Source organism: Oryctolagus cuniculus, chromosome X, assembly GCF_051225735.1.
Source record: "Oryctolagus cuniculus isolate XC-2025 breed Fujian yellow rabbit chromosome X, ASM5122573v1, whole genome shotgun sequence".
In the NCBI taxonomy this organism is placed as follows: Eukaryota; Metazoa; Chordata; class Mammalia; order Lagomorpha; family Leporidae; genus Oryctolagus; species Oryctolagus cuniculus.
This window is the reverse complement of record NC_142888.1, coordinates 10,533,734-10,551,974: the sequence shown is the minus strand read 5'-3', so window position 1 is coordinate 10,551,974 and position 18,241 is coordinate 10,533,734. Positions and strand designations below refer to the sequence as shown.

The window sequence follows — 18,241 nt, the reverse complement described above, 5'->3', positions numbered from 1 at the left end:
ATGGGTGTAAGGGGCCCAATCACATCATTATTAGCTGCCTCTCAGGCTCCACATTAATAAGAAACTGGAACTAGGAGCAGAGCCAGGACTTGAATCCAGGTACTCTGATATGAGATGCGGGTGTTTCAAGTAGTAGCTTAACCATTGGACCAAATGCCTGCCTCTCAACAGCAATTTTTAAGTCATATAATCATATGTTTCTTTTGAAAGCAATTTCATTTCTTTTTAGATAGACTTATTTATTTGAAAGTCAGAGTTATAGAGAGAGAGGGAGAGACAGAGAGACAGAGAGAGAGATCTTCCATCTGCTGGTTCACTTCCCAAATGGCCACAACAGGCTGGGCCAGGCCAAAGCCAGGAGTCAGGAACTTCTGGGTCTCTCACATGGGTGCAGGGGCCCAAGCACTTGAGCCATCTTTTGCTGCTTTCCCAGGTGCATTAGTAGGGAGCTGGATCAGAAGTGGAGCAGCCAGGACTCGAACTGGCGTCCACATGGGATGCAGGCTTTGCAGGTGGCAGCTTATCCCGCTATGCCACAACGCCAGCCTAGTTTCTTAAAAACAACTTTTTTGCATCGTTTTATAGGCTCATACAATATTTGATCAAATTATATAATTATAAATCACAAGTGTAACAGGCATAAACAGGTCTCAAGAAAAGATCCGTTAATTCTTGGAAATTCAAGTGGTGGGAGCACAAGTGCCCGGGCATTCTCAGAGTTGTTTACCCACTAGCCAGAGGCATTCCGAGCACTCTTAGAGGAAATGGAAAGCATTGCTTAGTTCTGCAGGTTGACCCACTTGGCGGCGGCTTAAGGTAATCACTGCTGTTCTTTTTTGTGCATAGTGTTAATAGTCAGGCACAGATCTCTTCATGTTTGTCTTCCATAACTCAGGTCTACTGCAATATTTCGCAAGCATCTATCTACTTTTGTGATAGGTGCGCAGGAGATTCAAAGACACATTTTTAAAGATACAATGTATAGTATACAATTTAATGTGGGACTTTCTTGGGTTTATTTATCGGATTATGAAACCTTCACCACAATTTAATTTTAGAACACTTCATCACCCCGCAAAGGAATTTCTGTGTCGAGTAGGAACGATTCCTCATCCCCCCAACACTCTCAGCCTCAGGTAAGCACTAACCTACTTTCTGTTACATGGATTTGCCTATTCTGGACATTGCGTATTAGAGGTATCCTATAATATATCATCTTTTGTGTTTGGATTCTTTCACTTAGTATGTGTTTTCAAAGTTCATCCAAGTTGTGGCATGTCCCAGTAATTCATTCCATTTTTGGTCTAGATAATATTCTATTGTATGGATATACCACATTGTGGATATGCCACAAGTTGTTTTTCCATTCATTAGTCAACAGACATTTGAGTTGTTCCCACTTTTTATAATTTGGAATAATGCTGCTATGACATTCATATAGAAGTTTTGTGGACATACGCTTTCAGTTCTCTTGGGTATATACCTAGAAGTGAAACTAGTAAGTCAAATGGTAACTCTATTTTTCACTTTTTTGAGAAAGTGACAAACTGTTTTCCAAAGATACTGCGCTGTTTTATATTCTCATCATCAATCTCTCCATCTTCTCACCAATCCTTGTCACGCTGAGTTTTAAAAAATTAATATTATAGCCATGCTAGTGGGTGTGAAGTGATATCAAACTGTCATTTTGGTTTGCATTTTCTTAATGGCTAATGATATTGAGCATTCTTCGTGTGCTTGTTGGCTATTTGTAATATACTCTTTAGAGAAGTGTCTACTTAAATATTTTCCCCATTTTGAATTGTGTTATTGATCTCAAAGGCACATCTTTGTTCTGACATGTTAGGTCAGAACATTCTTTATTGCAGAGAGCTGTCCTGTGACACTGTAGGATGTTTAACAGCCGCCTTAGCTTCTACCCACCAGATACCAGCAGCACTTCCCATGTGACACTCAAAACTGTCTCTCAACACTGTAAAATAACACTTTGGGGGGCATAAAATTTCTCCCAATCAAAAATACCGCCCTAAAAGATCATCCTTAGTCACTAAGAAACGCTAACGCGGAAACATAACTCAGTTTCAGTGGAATGGTGGAGGCAGAAGCATCTGAGTGAGTTGAGGATGATTTAAGAAAATAGACCCTGGGGGGCTGGCGCCGCAGCACACTTGGCTAATCCTCCGCCTGCAGCGCCGGTACCCTGGGTTCTAGTCCCTGTTGGGGTGCCGGTTCTGTCCCGGTTGCTCCTCTTCCAGGCCAGCTCTCTGCTGTGGCCCGGGAGTGCAGTGGAGGATGGCCCAAGTGCTTGGGCCCTGCAGCCTCATGGGAGACCAGGAGGAAGCACCTGGCTCCTGGCTTCGGATTGGCGCAGCGCGCCGGCTGCAAAGCGCTGGCCTCAGCAGCCACTTGGGGGGTGAACCAATGGAAAAAGGAAGACCTTTCTGTTTGTCTCTCTCTCACTGTCTAACTCTGCCTGTGAAAAAAAAAAAAAGAAAAAGAAAATAAACCCTGTAGACCATGGGAGTATAATTCACACTTCCTAAATTTGGTTGGTGTGTTAATTAACAATATTAGAGATAAATATTCAGGTTACAAAGGAAGATTAGGTAACATTATGATATGCATAATAATTCAAAATATTAACACAAAAAGAGTAGTAAGACTGCTTATAAAAGTATCACAAGTGGGGTACACCTATGGGGCAGGCATTCCGCTAGCATCCCACATCGAAGTGCCTGCCTTCAAGTCCCGGCTCTGCTCCTACTTTGAGCTTCCTGCTAATGCACACCCTGGAAGGCAGCAGCTGATGACTCAAGTAATTGAGTCCCTACCACTCAGTGGGAGACCTGGATTGAGTTCATGGCTCCCAGCTTCAACAAGGCCCAGCCCTGGTCATTGCAAGCATTTGGATAGAGAACCACTGAGTGGATGATTTCTCTCTCTGTATCTCTGTCTCTCAAATTAAAAAAAAAAGGTGATGTTTGTAGAACAGTATGATTTCTGGGAAAGAGATTTGCTGTGAGCTGGTTTCTGGGTCAGAACATCACCCCTTGACCCTCTCAGGCATGCAGTGCAAATGACTACTAAGTGGGCCCTCCCTTCACGGTAGACAAGCTCTCAGCTTCTTTTCTCCCGTAGGACTGTGTTTACATATGTCTCAGACACAGATAGTATGCTTGCAAGGCACAGCATCCATCCAGCTAGCTCCTTCAGCAGGTCCATTTCTTGGGAGGACACAAAGGACTATGTAGTAGAATCCACTGCTGAAAAGCAGACCTCAGCAAAGCTAGGAACCGGGTAGCTTTGAGTCTCAGTGGCGGCCATTTTGTCTATTTAATGCTGTGCCTACAGCCCTATGACTCAGCTCTCGACCCACGTGGTCTCCATGCTTTAGTTCTTAGTCCTGAGGGAAGGAATCTGGGGATCCAAGGAACTACTGCACAAGCAATGCCTTGGCTGTCTTGGTCAAGTAGCCCAGCATGATTCCCTGGGCTGTGGGATGGGGGCAGTTTTCATAAAATGAGTGTAGCTGGGTGAGGGAGAAATAAAGAAGTAGGAACCATATCATAGATCCTTAAGCAATTCCACATCTGTACATATTCCACTCCCCACGTTTTATCTCCTCAAACGATTTTACTCCATTGTCCCCTGAAATGCACAAAGCACCTCATAGAAAGGGCCTTACTTACTATTGTTTAACAGTTGGTACACAAGTACCACTATTCATCCAAGTCTTTCCTTCAGTGACTATAGCACTGTGGGCTTGACTTCAAGTATCCTGACTCTAGAAAGGGGGTGGAGGGTAAATTATACATCATGGTTTTCATATAATAATGCCATGGTAACCAGGTGTCATCTCAATGGTGATGGGGTATTTCAACAACAGAAATACAGTCTGTGGGAAGCACCGTCTGAATTCCCTTCATTACAACCTTCCCCCATGGGCATAATCGTTGGTAACAAAGACTATGGAACGGTTGGGAGATGTTACATCCTCTCCACTAGTTAATAAAGTGATGCCCTGCCTTCATAGTCTATTAATTAGGAAGGTAATCAGTGCATGCTTTGAATTTCCTATTTGAAACTCAAAGGCAATAAAATCAGAACACTACTTAGATTTTTTTCTCATAAAGAAATGAATAACAAATTAGGGCCACGGAGCTAGAGTAATCACATTTTGAATGATTTCTCCTGAGCATGCCTTTAATAACCTCTACGTGTTGTGTAAGAAGAACAAAGAGAGACAAAGTTAATTACCCAGGAAAAGTTTCATCAAGGAATTTTGGTTACATGAGCCTGGGTTTCTGAACCTTGGTACTACTGTCATTTTGAGCCAGATACTTCTTTGTTGCAGACAGGGGAAAAGGGGCATCCTGTGCATAGTTGGGTGTTTAGCAGCACCCACTAGGTACCAGTAGTAATCTCCTCTGCCAAGTGGTGACAACCGAAAATGTCACATTTTTAATTGTCCCCTGTGGGGAAGAATCACTTCCTGTTGAGAACCAGTGAATTAACTGCCCATCTCCTGGGGTCCTGAGGTTGCTGTTTTAAACCCTCAGAACAAAACAGTTCATACCAGATCCTTCTTCATTTTTAGGGAAATCATTCAAGAAGAAATTGTATCAAAATTTCTTGTGCAGATAACCAGAAGTAGACAAGAAAAACAAAGCATAAAAGATAAAAGTAGCAGACAAAAGAACAAAGCAAGGTCTATTAAAGTATTTAGGGCATTCAGCTAAACACTTTACTTGTATTCAATTGCCACAAAACCCTCAGGGGAATTATGAACCTTTTCTTATTCTTGAAGAAACTGAGGCTTAAAGAGGTTAGGATACTTGCTCAAAAACACAGTTTGTAATTGAGTAGTGGAGCTAGAAGTCTGACAGCAAAGTTTTGGCATTTATGAATATTGGCTTATTTATCTTTCTGAAAAATATAATTTTTAAAAAGAGTTTATTTATTTATTGGAGAGGCAGAGTTACAGAGAGAGAGAGAAAGAGAGAGAGAGAAAGATCTTCCATCTACTAGTTCACTCCCCAAATGGCCGCAATGGCTGGAGCTGAGCCAATCTGAAGCCAGGAGCCAGGAGCTTCTTCCAGGTCTCCCAAGTGGCACATTACCAGAGAGCTGGATTGGAAGTGGAGCAACTGAGACTCAAATCAGCACCCATATTGAATGCCAGCACTGCAGGTAGACACTTAACCTACTATGCCACAGCATCAACCCCTAAAAATATAATTTGTATGTGTGGAGTTTCAAACATATACAAAATTAGACAAAGCAGTATATTCCCTATACAATGTATACATGTGTGGACATATCACATTGTACCCCCATACATCTGTACAGTTATGTGTCAATTAAAAATAAAATAAAACCTTAAAATTTAAAGTAACCAAAAACATAATTTCCCATTTGTACTATTCATGTACTCTCCACCTAGCTTCAATGGTGAGCAGCTCATGACCAATTTTGCTTCACCTAAAGCTTTTGAATCTCAGCATTACTGACATTTTGGGCTGGATAATTTTTTGTTGAGCATGTCAAGCACACACATAAGACAAGGCAAGGTCAAGGTCTCACTGATTCGACTGGTGAAACTACAATGAATCACTTTCAGATTCAGACAATTTATTACTATGTTCACAGTCAAAGAAACGATAGCCAATGGTGCCAGCTTCTCCTGGTTCTCGCCCCACAAACCAAAAAGAACAACACTGAAACAAAAGGGGCCAGAAGACCCTGACTCCCACTGCTATGGAACCCACTGTAGAACAAAAACTAAATACTTGCAAGAGATTACAGCTCTGTACTGAGAGGGGCAGGGCAGAAAGGCCCATATCTCCACAGAGGGGAGGAAGCCATTAGAAACTGTCTCATGCTAAGGAGATGAGTGGGCAATGGCTTTGGAGTGATGAGCCTCCCATCCTTTCACATGCCCGGAGAATCACAAGGTGTTCCCAGTGCTCCGATGAACTGCACTTCAAGCCTTTGGCTGCGTGATCTATGTGAACACATTCAAGGTCATCAGGGTGCCAGGGTAGGACCATTCCCCTACAGTGGAGGACTGTCTTGTGTGTTTTAGGATGTTTTGCAGCAGTCATGGCCTCCATTCAGCAGATGCCTTTAGTTCCACCTCCAAGTTATAACAAGCAAAAATGTCTCCAGATGTCGCTACATGTACCTTGGAGGAAAGGTACACTCAGCTGAGAACCTCCGATCTACAGCATCCCACATCCAAAAACAGACTTTGTAAGGAGGAGGACTTGAAAAAGTTTGAGGAACATGGAATTTAAAGGTCACTTTATTTTGGTGCAGAAAATTGAAATCTGTTCATGTTTTTTTCATAATATGCATTTTTCATGAACCTTCTGAAGACTGCTCATATTTGATCTACAAATATTTCAAATCTATTTTTAAAATAAAGTCTTGAAAACATAACACAATACCATCATTATATATAAACAAATTAACAATATTTCCTTTATAGCATTCAGTTTGTTCAAATTTCTAATTATCTCATAAATTTTTACAGTACTTTGAATTAGGACTCTATTAATGCAATATACAGGTTGATATGTCTTTTACATTCCACTTAATCTATATATTTCTCCCAATGTTTTGGTTAAAGAAATTAAGTTTGTTCCACAGAGTTTCCTATAGTCTAGGATTTGCTGATTACATCCCCATGGTGTTAGAATACTCCTTTTTCACTTGTGTATTTCCTGTGAATTGGTCTTGGATCCAGAGACGCGATCAAAGACAGATTCTATTTACTTAGTAGACTACTTCATAGATGCTGCACCTACTTCTGTCAATAGTACATAACATCTGGGTTGTCTGCCTTTCTGTTGTGCTAGTAGTAGTTAATGAACAGTGCCTAGACCTGGTTATTAAAGTTTATAAAGTAGGGATAATTCATTACTCATGCTAAGGCAAGACACTCTTCTTCACTATATGATTATCCAGAGGGATAGTGTGTATAGGAAAAGTACGATAAATGCTTGACACTTTCTCTTGCTTTCAGTTTTCAAAGTTATGCATTTATTCTTTTGGGTTCTCCAATGCAGATAAATGAGGCTTGCTTGTTTTTGGATAGCATTATGAACTCATGCCTTAAACATACTCGATGGGTTTCAATCCATTACAGTTCTTACCCTTATTGATGCTTAAACTTTCCATCTTTGACTGGCAGGGGTCCCCTCAAATTGGCTTAACTTCTTTTGACAATTTCTGTCATTTAAAATTTTTTTAAATTTATTTTCATTTTTTATTTGAAAGGTAGAGAGACAGAGACAGAGATCAGTCTTCCATGAGCGGGTTCATTCCCCAAATGTCTACAACAGTTAGGACTACGCCAGGCCAAAGCCAGGATCCCATAATTCTATCCAGTGTTCCTCATGGGTGGCAAGAACTCAACTACTCGAGCCATTAACCAATGCCTTCCAGGGTATGCATTAGTAGCAAACTGGATTGTAAGCAGAACAGCTGGAACTTGAATCAGGCACTCTGATAAGGGTTGTGGGTATCCCAAGAGGTGATTTAATCACTGCATCAATGTCTGCTCCTCTACCATTTTCAAAGTTTAATATAACTTACATATTCACGTATTGCTATCTTCACAGCTTCACCTGGTGAACCACTGTACTTACTATATTTTTGCAATTGCTCTACAACTGTGTTACTGGAAGTGTGGGCCTCAGGTAATGCCTATGAGCTTGTTCAAAACACGAATTGATGGGCCTTACTCTGACCTAATGAATTAGAAGCCCAGGAAACTGCAGTTTACTAAGATCTAAACATGGTTCTTCTGCACATCAAAGTTGCAGAAATTCTGCTGTAAGAACTGACTTCAGAGCTTTGGGTACCTGGCATCTTCTGTTTAAGGTCAAGATCACAGGGATTATCTCTAGTCCTTCAGGAACCTTTCACCATAGCAGGCCATCTCTCTATTCTTGTTGGATATCAGCAGGAGTGCAATCATCTTGGGGTGGGAGTGGGGGATATTTCTGAAATTTTTGCAACAACCATAAGTGAAAATTTGATAGGTGCATGATAATTCTGGTTAATACACCTTTGGATCCAAAAATTATGACTTTATAACATAGTAACTGATTTTCATGAGTGGCCTTATTAAGTTGTCATGATGAAAATTTCTCTTTTAATTGCTTTAAAAAAGATTTTTATTTATTTGAAAGTCAAAATTACACAGAAGGGGAGAGACAGAAAGAGATATTTCATCCGCTGGTTCACTTTCCAGACAGCTGCAAAGGCCAGGGCTGGGCCAAGTCAAGGCCAAGAGCCAGGAGCTTCATCTGGGTCTCCCATGTGGGTAGCAGATGCCCAAGTACTGGGTTCATCTGCTGCTGCTCTTTCCAGACAATCAGTAGGGAACTAGATTGGAAGTAGAGCAGCCAGGACAAGAACTGTGCACCCATATGGGTTGCCGGTGCCCCAAGCTACGGCTTTACCTGCTACACCACAATGCTGGCCGCAGTCATGATGAAAATTCAATAGATTTATTTAAAAAATGTTTTTGAGCAATGGCAGTATTTTGCTTATATGTGCTAGGGAATTCCATGGTTCACTGCCAATGGTTTTGCTTTTTTTGAGTTCCTATAGCTGAATGGTGAGGTTATTTAGACCATTTTGCAGAAATAAAGGTTTGTTTTTCCTTGAAACCGTGCTTATCCCTTGCTTGCTCGCTTGCTTACTCAAGAGAGTACCTTCATGTAGTGAAGCTGGGTTTCTGCGGAGAACCATTAGCTTCAGAGTTATCCTCTAGCACTGTTAGTGAGTCATTCGACACAGCCTCCCATTTGACACTTTAGTGGGTTATATATGGGGCCGGTGCTGTGGCGCAGCAGGTTAACGCGCTGGCCTGAAGCACCGGCATCCCATATGCCGCCAGTTCTAGTCCTGGCTGCTCCACTTCCAATCCAGCTCTCTGCTGTGGCCTGGGAAAGCAGTAGAAGATGGCCCAAGTCCTGGGGCCCCTGCACCCATGTGGGAGATCCGGAAGAAGCTCCTGGCTCCTGGCTCCTGGCTCCTGGCTCCTGGCTCCTGGCTTCGGTTCGGCGCAGCTCCGGCTGTTGCAGCCATCTGGGGAGCAAACCATCAGATGGAGGACCTCTCTCTCTCTCTTCCTCTCCTCTCTCTATGTAACTTTGACTTTTGAATAAATAAATAAATCTTTAAAAAAGTAGATTATGTGCTTAATATGATTGCTTTTGGACATACTGAAGGTTTTTACACAGCCAGCTTCTTGGAACACAAATTCTAATAGGGTTTTTCTCTCTTGATGCAAACAAAATGGAGACTCTTGAAAAAAGAGGGGCTGATAGTTTGGGGGTCAAAATCTATTTCTTAATAAGGCCCTTCATCATCACTGCTTCAACACAATGATTCTGGCTTGGAGTGCAACACAAGGACTTTGGAAAGTTTAGGGGGTGCAAACCAGGCATCAGTGTTTTTGAGAGCTTTCCAGGTGATTTGAATGTACAACAAAAGTTGAGAACCTTGTGTAGTGATGCAAACACTATGAGAGGATTTATGAAGATACGAGCTTAGACTTCTGAAATGTTAGGCTCTCTTTTTCCAGTGTAGGATAGCTGATAAACTTGAGGGCTTTCGGAAGGGTCATTTATCGCCAACACCACCCATAACTATTCAGAGATTTAAACTTCACTCACAAAGAAGAGAATCTTCTGGTGAGTTCACCTCTGCTTGTATTGCAGGGGAAGAACCTATTATTCATGGAGAAGAGAGTCTGAAAGAGCTCCCTCTGCTGGTTCACTCCCCAAATGCCTACAACAGCAGCGACTGGCCTGAAACTCAATCCAGGTCACCCATATGGGTGGCAGGGACCCAATCACTTCAACCATCACCTGCTGCCTCCCAGGGCCTCCATTAGCAGAAAGTTAGAGTCAGAAGCCGGATCCTGGCATTGAACCCCAGCACTGTGAGGTGGGATGCATGTGTCTTAACTGGTGTCTTAAGTGCTGCACCAAACGCCCACTTCAAGACATCATCTTGAATGTGTGCTTTGTAAATGACATGCCGCACTGTCAGCTACTGAACGAGTCAAATATGAGATTTATAGGGACTTAATAAAAGCTTTTATCTAGCTAGGTTATATTATTAAATGTCAAACAAACTAAATGAAAAGCTATCCAAAAACAGCAAAATGAACAGAGCTGGGGAAATGATGAGATATCAAGGCAGCATGCAATGAGCGGGGCCTCTGACGTGCAGTGGCTCTGAATTGGAAACTTCATTCTGCCATAGAGGATCTCTGTGACCTCAGGCAAATCATTCCACATCTCTAAGCTGCTGCTGTTATCTGAAAACGGAGCATAATGCCTGCACCTGACACAGAGTAGGCTTCCATACTATTACTACGTACTACAATCATAGACAATGTGTTGTTCAGAATATCTGGAGATGATACGCCATGTCCAGCCTATGATAAGGCAGGTGTTATAGGCAGAATAACAGCCTCTACATCCTGATTCCCAGAACCCGAGAATATGTTGTCTCACATGGCTAAAGGGCTTTACAGATATGATTAAGTTAAAGAGCTTGCGCCAGGGAGATTATCCTGGATTACCCAGGTGGGCCTAATGTCATCACAAGGGGCCTTCTAAGTGCAAAAGGGAAGCAGGAGACTTAGAAAAGAAGATGTGCTACTGAAGCAGAGGCTGGAGTGATGCATTTGCTGGCTTTGAAGATGGAAGAACACGGGGCATGAGCCAAGGAGTGAAGGCAGCCTCTAGAATCTGGGAAACAAATTCGCCCCTAAAGACTTCAGCAGAAACACAAGCATGCTGACACATTGATTTGAGTCAGTGACACACATTTCAGACTTAAGACCCTGGCCCAGAACTTGAAGATAACGAATTAATATTGTTTTAAGCCACTTCATTTGTAGTAAATGGTTACAGCAGCCATAGGAAAGTAAGCCAGATGATCAAACCAAATATCCGAGCATTCAAAGATTCTGAGTGCAGACTTTGTAAGACAAAGAGCTGCTTTGCAGAGCCTGTCATTCAAAATCTATTAGTAAAGTCCAAAGATCGTAATAACAGCTTACTGGTGAATTAGCATATTCATCTTGGGATCAGATGATCTTGATTACTCACCACCACTCAAGCTCATTTGTTTCACCTTGAGGACTCAGGTGACATCCTCAGGACCCTGCAATATTTGCTGCTGCTCTGACCAGTTGTACCTAGTTGGACAGCAAGAAGGAAGAAAACTGTTTATGGTATATCAATAGCCAAGGAGGGAAATTATTTAGTATACGAAAAAAGCATAAATGTGGTCAACTATTCTGAGGGCAATTTGACAATTAGTATCCAAAAAAAAGTGTATCAAAAGCCTTAAAAATGCAACTACTCTGACTCAGCAGTTTTACTTAGAAGAAAATTTATCCTAGGGGCCAGCGTTGCGGCGTAGCTGGTTAAGCTGTTGCCTGTGATGCCAGCATCCCACATGAGCACTGATTTGAGTCCTGGCGGCTTCACTTCCTTTTCAGCCCTCTGCTAATGCGCCTGGGAAGACAGTGGAAGATGTTCCAAGTACCTGGACCCCTGCACCCACTTTGGAGACCCAGATGGAGTTACAGATTTCTGGCCTTGGCCTGACAGCCTTGGCTATTGCAGCCATTTGAAGAGTGAACCAGCAGATGGAATATTTCTGTCTCTCTCTCTGTCTCTGTCTCTCTCTCTCTCTCTGTAATTCTACCTTTCAAATAAATAAGCAAATCTTTAAAAAGAGAAAAGAAAATTCATCCTGGGGGAAGACTGGATTAATATGCATATCATTCACCTGCTCAAAAATCCTTTCATAGCTCCCATAATTGCTTATAGAATAATACTTGGAGAGATTGAAAGGAGACAGAAGTATATCCACTTACATTGGATAATTAAGACTGGCAGGTGTTTGAAATGGTTACATCTTGGACTAGACTTGAATTTGGTTAGATTATTAACCTTGATGTTCCCTGAACTATCGTTGATATAGTTTCTCGTTTTCATTAAAAATCACTGGAACAGTGATTGTGACTAATAGTTTCAATGTTAAGTCAGTGCCTGGCCTTCTACATTTCTCATAAACTATTATCCAATTTTCTGGGTTCAATAATTTAAAATTTTATGTGTTTAGAATTGAGCCAATACGTGTTGGAAATTACCTGTATGTTACTTATCCAGTGATATTCAGATAATATATTTGGCATGGAAAAATGATTCCAAAATTTCAAATCATGCTCAAAGCTAAGTGAGGAATCTTTATTAATTTTTTTTGTCTGTTGTATTATCTGGTTCAGTTTCATGTCTGGACCCTAACCCGATGAAGGAAAAACCCAAATTTACACAGCATTCTTGAATATGATGGTGGCTGCCTTTGGAGTTTTGATTAAGCTGCACTACATGTGTGATTATTACTTGTAAACAGATGATTAGATATTAATTAGACAATAAGTGATTGTAAAGCACTTAAAAAATAAAAGTGTTTATAAATACCACCAAGTAATAGCAATAATAATTCTTTACTGACTGCACAGCTGCTAATGTCAATAAGAATGATTTATTCTAGCTAAGGGCAACATTAATTTATGCAAAAAACTCTGCCATCATATCTGTTTTGCTACAGCAAAATAAAATATTTTTACAACTGATTTTTATCATCAGCATTTAGATAAATAGATCTCATTTTGATCAAAAAAATCTCTTTTAAGACCTTCTCAAACACAGGTGCAACCATTACAGCACGATATCCTTGAATGCTAAGAATTCTGGAGCTCCTTACTGCTAACCCTCCAACTTACATCAAATATTTATTTAAATATAAGATGTAAGATGACATTTCATTAGCCATATCTTTATTTATGTCATGTTGAATCTATGCAATTGCTCCATAGCACCTTAAAGACCGTGCTTAGAATCAACACATTTTGGTCAAATGGATCAGTGAAGGTCAATTCTATTATGGTTATTACAGAATTGGGAGAAGAAAATCCATCTTAAGAATAAGACAAAGCACTTTCTTTCTATCACCTTGGATTTTTCTTTAATTTTCAAAATGTAAGTTTTGAAAGGCTGACTTTTGATGTGTTGCCATTAATTCCCCCCCCTAATGGCTACTATAGGTTATGACCATTTATCAGTCCTGATCTTGATCCACTGATGGGTCTGTGTTCATCTTTTATCATATGTAAATTCAAACACCTACAGTGAGTCCATCCAAGGTGCACACACATGATGTGAAATGAACTAACTAAATAAAAGTGCATAGTGTTTCATGTTACATGAATTCAACAGAAAATAGTTGGAGGGCTTTGTTGGATGACTAGACGTGCAGGAGTTACACAATAACCTTGTTAATAAGCAAATTTAACTATATCAAACAGTGAGACAGTGTAGTTTGATGGAAAAAGAGTTTCCCTTTGATTCAAATGACCTGGATTCAAGTGATACATCTATCACTTACTCTGTGACCTTGGTGAAGTCACTTACCCTCTCTGAATCTTCCTTATTCAGCTGAATAAACTTTGAGTGTTAAGATCAATCTCAGAGGGCTATCATAGTTTAATGCGTAAAAAACACATGAAGGATGAAACGCTTTCCACTGAAAAATATTTTTATTACTATAGCTGTCCTGGGGCAGGAGTAGAAACGATTTATACACGGGTTTTATTACTTAGTACAGTGGATTTTTTTTTTCCTGGACCACGTCAGGTTTTAGGCCCAAACCTTAAGATACATGTAGACAACTGAGGAAGTGACTCAAAACAGAGATGTAAAAGTGACAAAATTTCACAGGAGGTAATAATGGTCTCAGGAAATATTAAATTCTTCTGTCAACTTTACTTTGTGTTTTCCATCTTGTTTCTTTGTAATAAATTCCATGTTTGGTAAATCGAAGGAGGTGAGAAGGAACGTGAATAGGAAAGGAAATGTAGAAGAAATAGTGGAATCACGAGTGACAGCACTAGAGATGAATTTGGAATGAAGGTTTTACATGTGGCCTAGCTGATAAATACTAAGAGCAGTATAATATCTGTAGTGCCATACAAATTGTAGGTAAATAATTTACAATTTACAGTAGGGTTTTGCCAATATTTATATACAGTTTTTTAAATAAAATTTCCGTAAGCATGACTGAAGATTGGAAAATCGAAGGGAAAGATATGTTTAGAGAATAGAAAGCTGAAGAATGCGCACTTTATTAAAAAATAATAAAAAATATTGAGATTAAAAGAATTTGGGGGGCCCCCCGGCACTGTGGTGTAGTAGGTTAATCTTCCACCTGCGGTGCAGGGCTGCTCCTCTTCCAGTCGCACTCTCTGCTGTGGCCCGGGAAGGCAGTGGAGGATGGCCCAGGTGCTTGGGCCCTGCACCCCATGGGAGACCAGGAGAAGCACCTGGCTCCTGGCTTCGGATTCGTGCAGCTCAGGCTGGCCATTGAGGCCATTAAGGGAGAGAATGGGGTGGATAGAAGACCCCTCTTTCTCTGTCTCTCAAATACATGAATAAACCTTTTTTGTTTTGTTTTGTTTTAGTTAAAGCACCTGGGATTGGCATTAGAATACCTGGGCTGGAGCCCCAGAGCGGCTCCGGACTCCAACTTCCTGCTAATTTGCATTTGTATCTTGGGAGGTGGCAGTGATGGCTCACGTACTTGGATTCCGACCACTCACAAGGGAGACTTGGGCTGAGTTCCCAGCTCCCGGCTTTGGCTCAGCATTCTAGGCTGGCCATTATGAGCATGTGAAGAATCTGGGGGGTAAACCAGCAGAAAGAAGTGCTCCTGCTCTCTCTCATTCTACCTTTCAAATACATATATAATTTAATTAACAAAAAATAATCTGACTCTCACGTCACCCAGCAGGGCTGGGAAAGGGGAATCACAGATATAACGCAGAATTGACTCTTCCAGATTGATGGGCTCAGTAGAGCTAAACCTGCAGCTTGAGGTGTTTTGTACTTCCAGGTGGCCAGCGAGGCAGGAAGGAAATGCTCTATTTCAAAAGATCACTGGAATCCGTACATCATTAGCATTCTCCTGAGCACAGGTAAGGTACTGTCAAGTGATGTCATCATAACAGCAGGATCTGTAACTCAAATCGTGCAGATCTCTGCTACAGAATCCATTTTTTTTTGACAGGCAGAGTGGACAGTGAGAGAGAGAGACAGAGAGAAAGGTCTTCCTTTGCCGTTGGTTCACCCTCCAATGGCCACTTTGGCCAGCGCGCTGTGCCCATGCACCGCACTGATCCGATAGCAGGAGCCAGGTACTTATCCTGGTCTCCCATGGGGTGCAGGGCCCAAGTACTTGGGCCATCCTCCTCTGCACTCCCGGGCCACAGCAGAGAGCTGGCCTGGAAGAGGGGCAACCGGGACAGAATCCGGTGCCCCAACCGGAACTAGAACCCGGTGTGCCGGCGCCGCTAGGTGGAGGATTAGCCTATTGAGCCACAGCCGGCCCAGAATCCATTTTCTTCGTTTTTTAGGGCTAGCCTTTTTTGTATTTGAGGAATAATAAAAATAATGTCCCCTTATGTTGACATTTTAAACTACAAAGTGTGTTCATATTTTACTCCATTTGGTTTCCCACAATTCTATGAGGGAAGCAGACACAATATTTTTCACCCATCCTTTGGACTACTGGTTCTCAAAAGTAGTGCACAGACCTGCAGAATTAGTACTGGGGAGGAATTCATTAGAAAAGGAAATTCCAGTTTCATCCCAGGCCTACTGAATCAGGTCTGGGGTCCAGTGTAGGACCAAAATTTTCATTCCTTTAAAAAAAGTATTTTTGTTTTTATTGTATTTGAAAGGCAGAGAGAGAAAGAAGGAGAGAGGGAGAGAGAGAGAGGGAGATAGTGAGGGAGAGGGAGAGGAAGAGAGAGAGGGAGAGAGAGGTGTCTTCCACTTGGTGGTTCACTCCCTAAATGCCCACAAAAGTTGGGACTGGGCCTGGCTGAAGCCAAAAGCCAGAAACTCAACGTAGGTCACTCATGTGGGTCACGGGAATGTAAGTACCAGAGCCGTCGCTTGTTGCTTTCCAGGATGTGCATTAGCAGGAAGCTGGATTGGGACTTGAACCAGGCACTCTGATATGGGATGCAGGCATCCCAAGGAGCATCCTTTTTTTTTTTTTAAGATTTATTTATTTTACTTGAAAGTCACAATTACATAGAGAGAGGAGAGGCAGAGAGAGAGAGAGAGAGAGAGAGAGGTCTTCCATCCTCTGGTTCACTCCCCAGATGGCTGCAACAGCCAGAGCTGCGCAGATCTGAAGCCAGGAGCTTCTTCCGGGTCTCCCACGTGGGTGCAGGGGCCCAAGGACTTGGGCCATCTTCTACTGCTTTCCCAGGCCATAGAGAGAGCTGGATCATAAGTGGAGCAGCCCATATGGGATGCCAGCACTGCAGGCTGCGGCTTTACCCACTATGCCACAGCACTGGCTTCCCAAGGAGCATCTTAATCACATGCCAAATGCTTGCCCCAACAATTCCCATTTCTCACAAGTTCCCTGGTGATGCATCTGTTAGCGCTGCCAGCCCCAGATCACACTTGTATAAAAACCTTGGCTAAGTAAAATGAAAGCTTTGGAAGCCCGGGACTTGTCTTCAGAGCACTCCTACCTTGGTTCTTTCCCCACAGCATGTGCTGCATCCCTGCTCCTTGCCAGCACCCCTCCAGTCTTTCAAATCCCAGCCATTCTTTCTGAGCTTTGACACCCTGAGCAATTACTCTAAATTGTAATCTCCTCATCTGTAAAATGGGAATAATAATAGAATCTATCTCTTTGGGTTCTTGTGAAGAAAGAGCTAAGTACTGCACTGTTCTTGTGCTTATACATGCTAGTGATGACTACGATTTCTATTAATGTTAAAAGTATGACATTGCACTAGAACAAATTTTACAGTTTAGACATGAAGGCGCATCATCTTTAATATTCCATCTGGGATGTTTCTCTGATTGCCATGAGATTTGGTTGAAGGCTGTGTGCTTAGGAAAAGAGACCCGAATAGGAAAATGAGAGCAGAGGCACAGGCCAGTGCAGGCCAGACACTAGTGAAGGGCAGACAACAGCAAGACTTCCTTGGGGAAACTCCCAGCAGCTGCAGAGTCCAACAGTTGCTGAGGGAGGGAGCAATGGGCACGGGCAGCCAGAGGTGGGAGGCAAGCTGTCAAAAACAATCTACCTCTCTCAAAGTTTCTCCTAGGCAGCCCCAGGGGGCAGGCTCCAGGGCTACAAGGCCCCAGGGGACCTGCCCCAAGGGGTGAACCCTCAGGTGCTCACAGCAAACGCCCTGAAAAGCTCTCCGAGGTCAGCTAGTAACTGACACAGCGAGTTTGGGCTCAAAAGTGGCTTTGTCTTCAGGGTGACTCCTATTTGACAAATATTCTGACCACAGCACATCATAGGCTCATGCCAGGGACGTGGCCCCTTTTTTAGTGGAGGTTTGCTATGTTCTTTCTCAAGGCATCCTGGGCTCCTCAGGAAGCGGTTTTATCTTATCTGCGTAGTGCAGCCCGGGTCCCTTGCCGGGAACGGACCGAGACCTTCATAACAGAATTAAATAGAAGAAACAAAGCAGCAAGTTCGGGGCCCGTGGGTATGGCCGGCCGGCCAGCCAATAGGGCCCGGCCGCTCTCCGACGGAGTGGTACTATGATGACAGTAGCCAACCAGCGCGTTCCATGCAAATGAGGCTACTGTATTCCCGCACCCGCCGCTCCAGTGCCGTCTGGTTGTTATAGTGATAAACTGAGGCCTTGCCTCTTGGCTCCTCCGAGAAAGAAAGGGGCGGCGGCGAGGGTGGGTGGGTGGCTAACCTTTTACCTCCCCCAGGGAAGACAGAAAGAAGGGAAGAAGCAGGGGGATGGGTAGGGAAGAGAAAAATACGTGACAAAGAAAACATTCTCTGTCTGGGAGGAGACTCACAGAGAGTGTAGAGCCTGAGGGAGCATTCGCTGGCCATGCCAGTACTTAGCATTGATGCTGAGTCAGAAACAGGTATCCCAAAATCCCTTTCTAATGAGCCTCCCTCAGAAACCATGGAGGAAATAGAGCACACATGCCCACAGCCTCGACTGGTAAGTAAAGACAAAGGATGCAAATGTATGCGTGGCTATGGCACAAAAGAGTTCCTTACGCGCCCGCAGCCAGCGAGGAAAAGGATGCTTAGAGGATTTTCATGTAAATGAGAATGGAGCTACCGCCTAATC

General features: G+C 42.6%; 1 protein-coding gene across 6 annotated transcripts in view; it reads left to right on the top strand.

Annotated features, from left to right (window-relative positions):
• The window catches only part of PCYT1B (phosphate cytidylyltransferase 1B, choline), a 123,554-nt gene that overhangs the window by 8,773 nt on the left and 96,540 nt on the right, over positions 1–18,241 (top strand). For 2 of the 6 annotated variants that reach the window (XM_008272466.5, XM_089324870.1), the window contains exon 2: positions 1,059–1,136. The exons of 1 other annotated variant lie outside the window; for it this stretch is intronic. In XM_008272466.5, the coding sequence (XP_008270688.1) occupies positions 1,059–1,136 (78 nt within the window). Of the gene's footprint in view, positions 1–1,058; positions 1,137–17,723; positions 18,110–18,241 lie in introns of those variants that run through there. 3 more of the 6 variants (XM_089324872.1, XM_002719992.6, XM_089324871.1) reach the window with 3 other exon arrangements.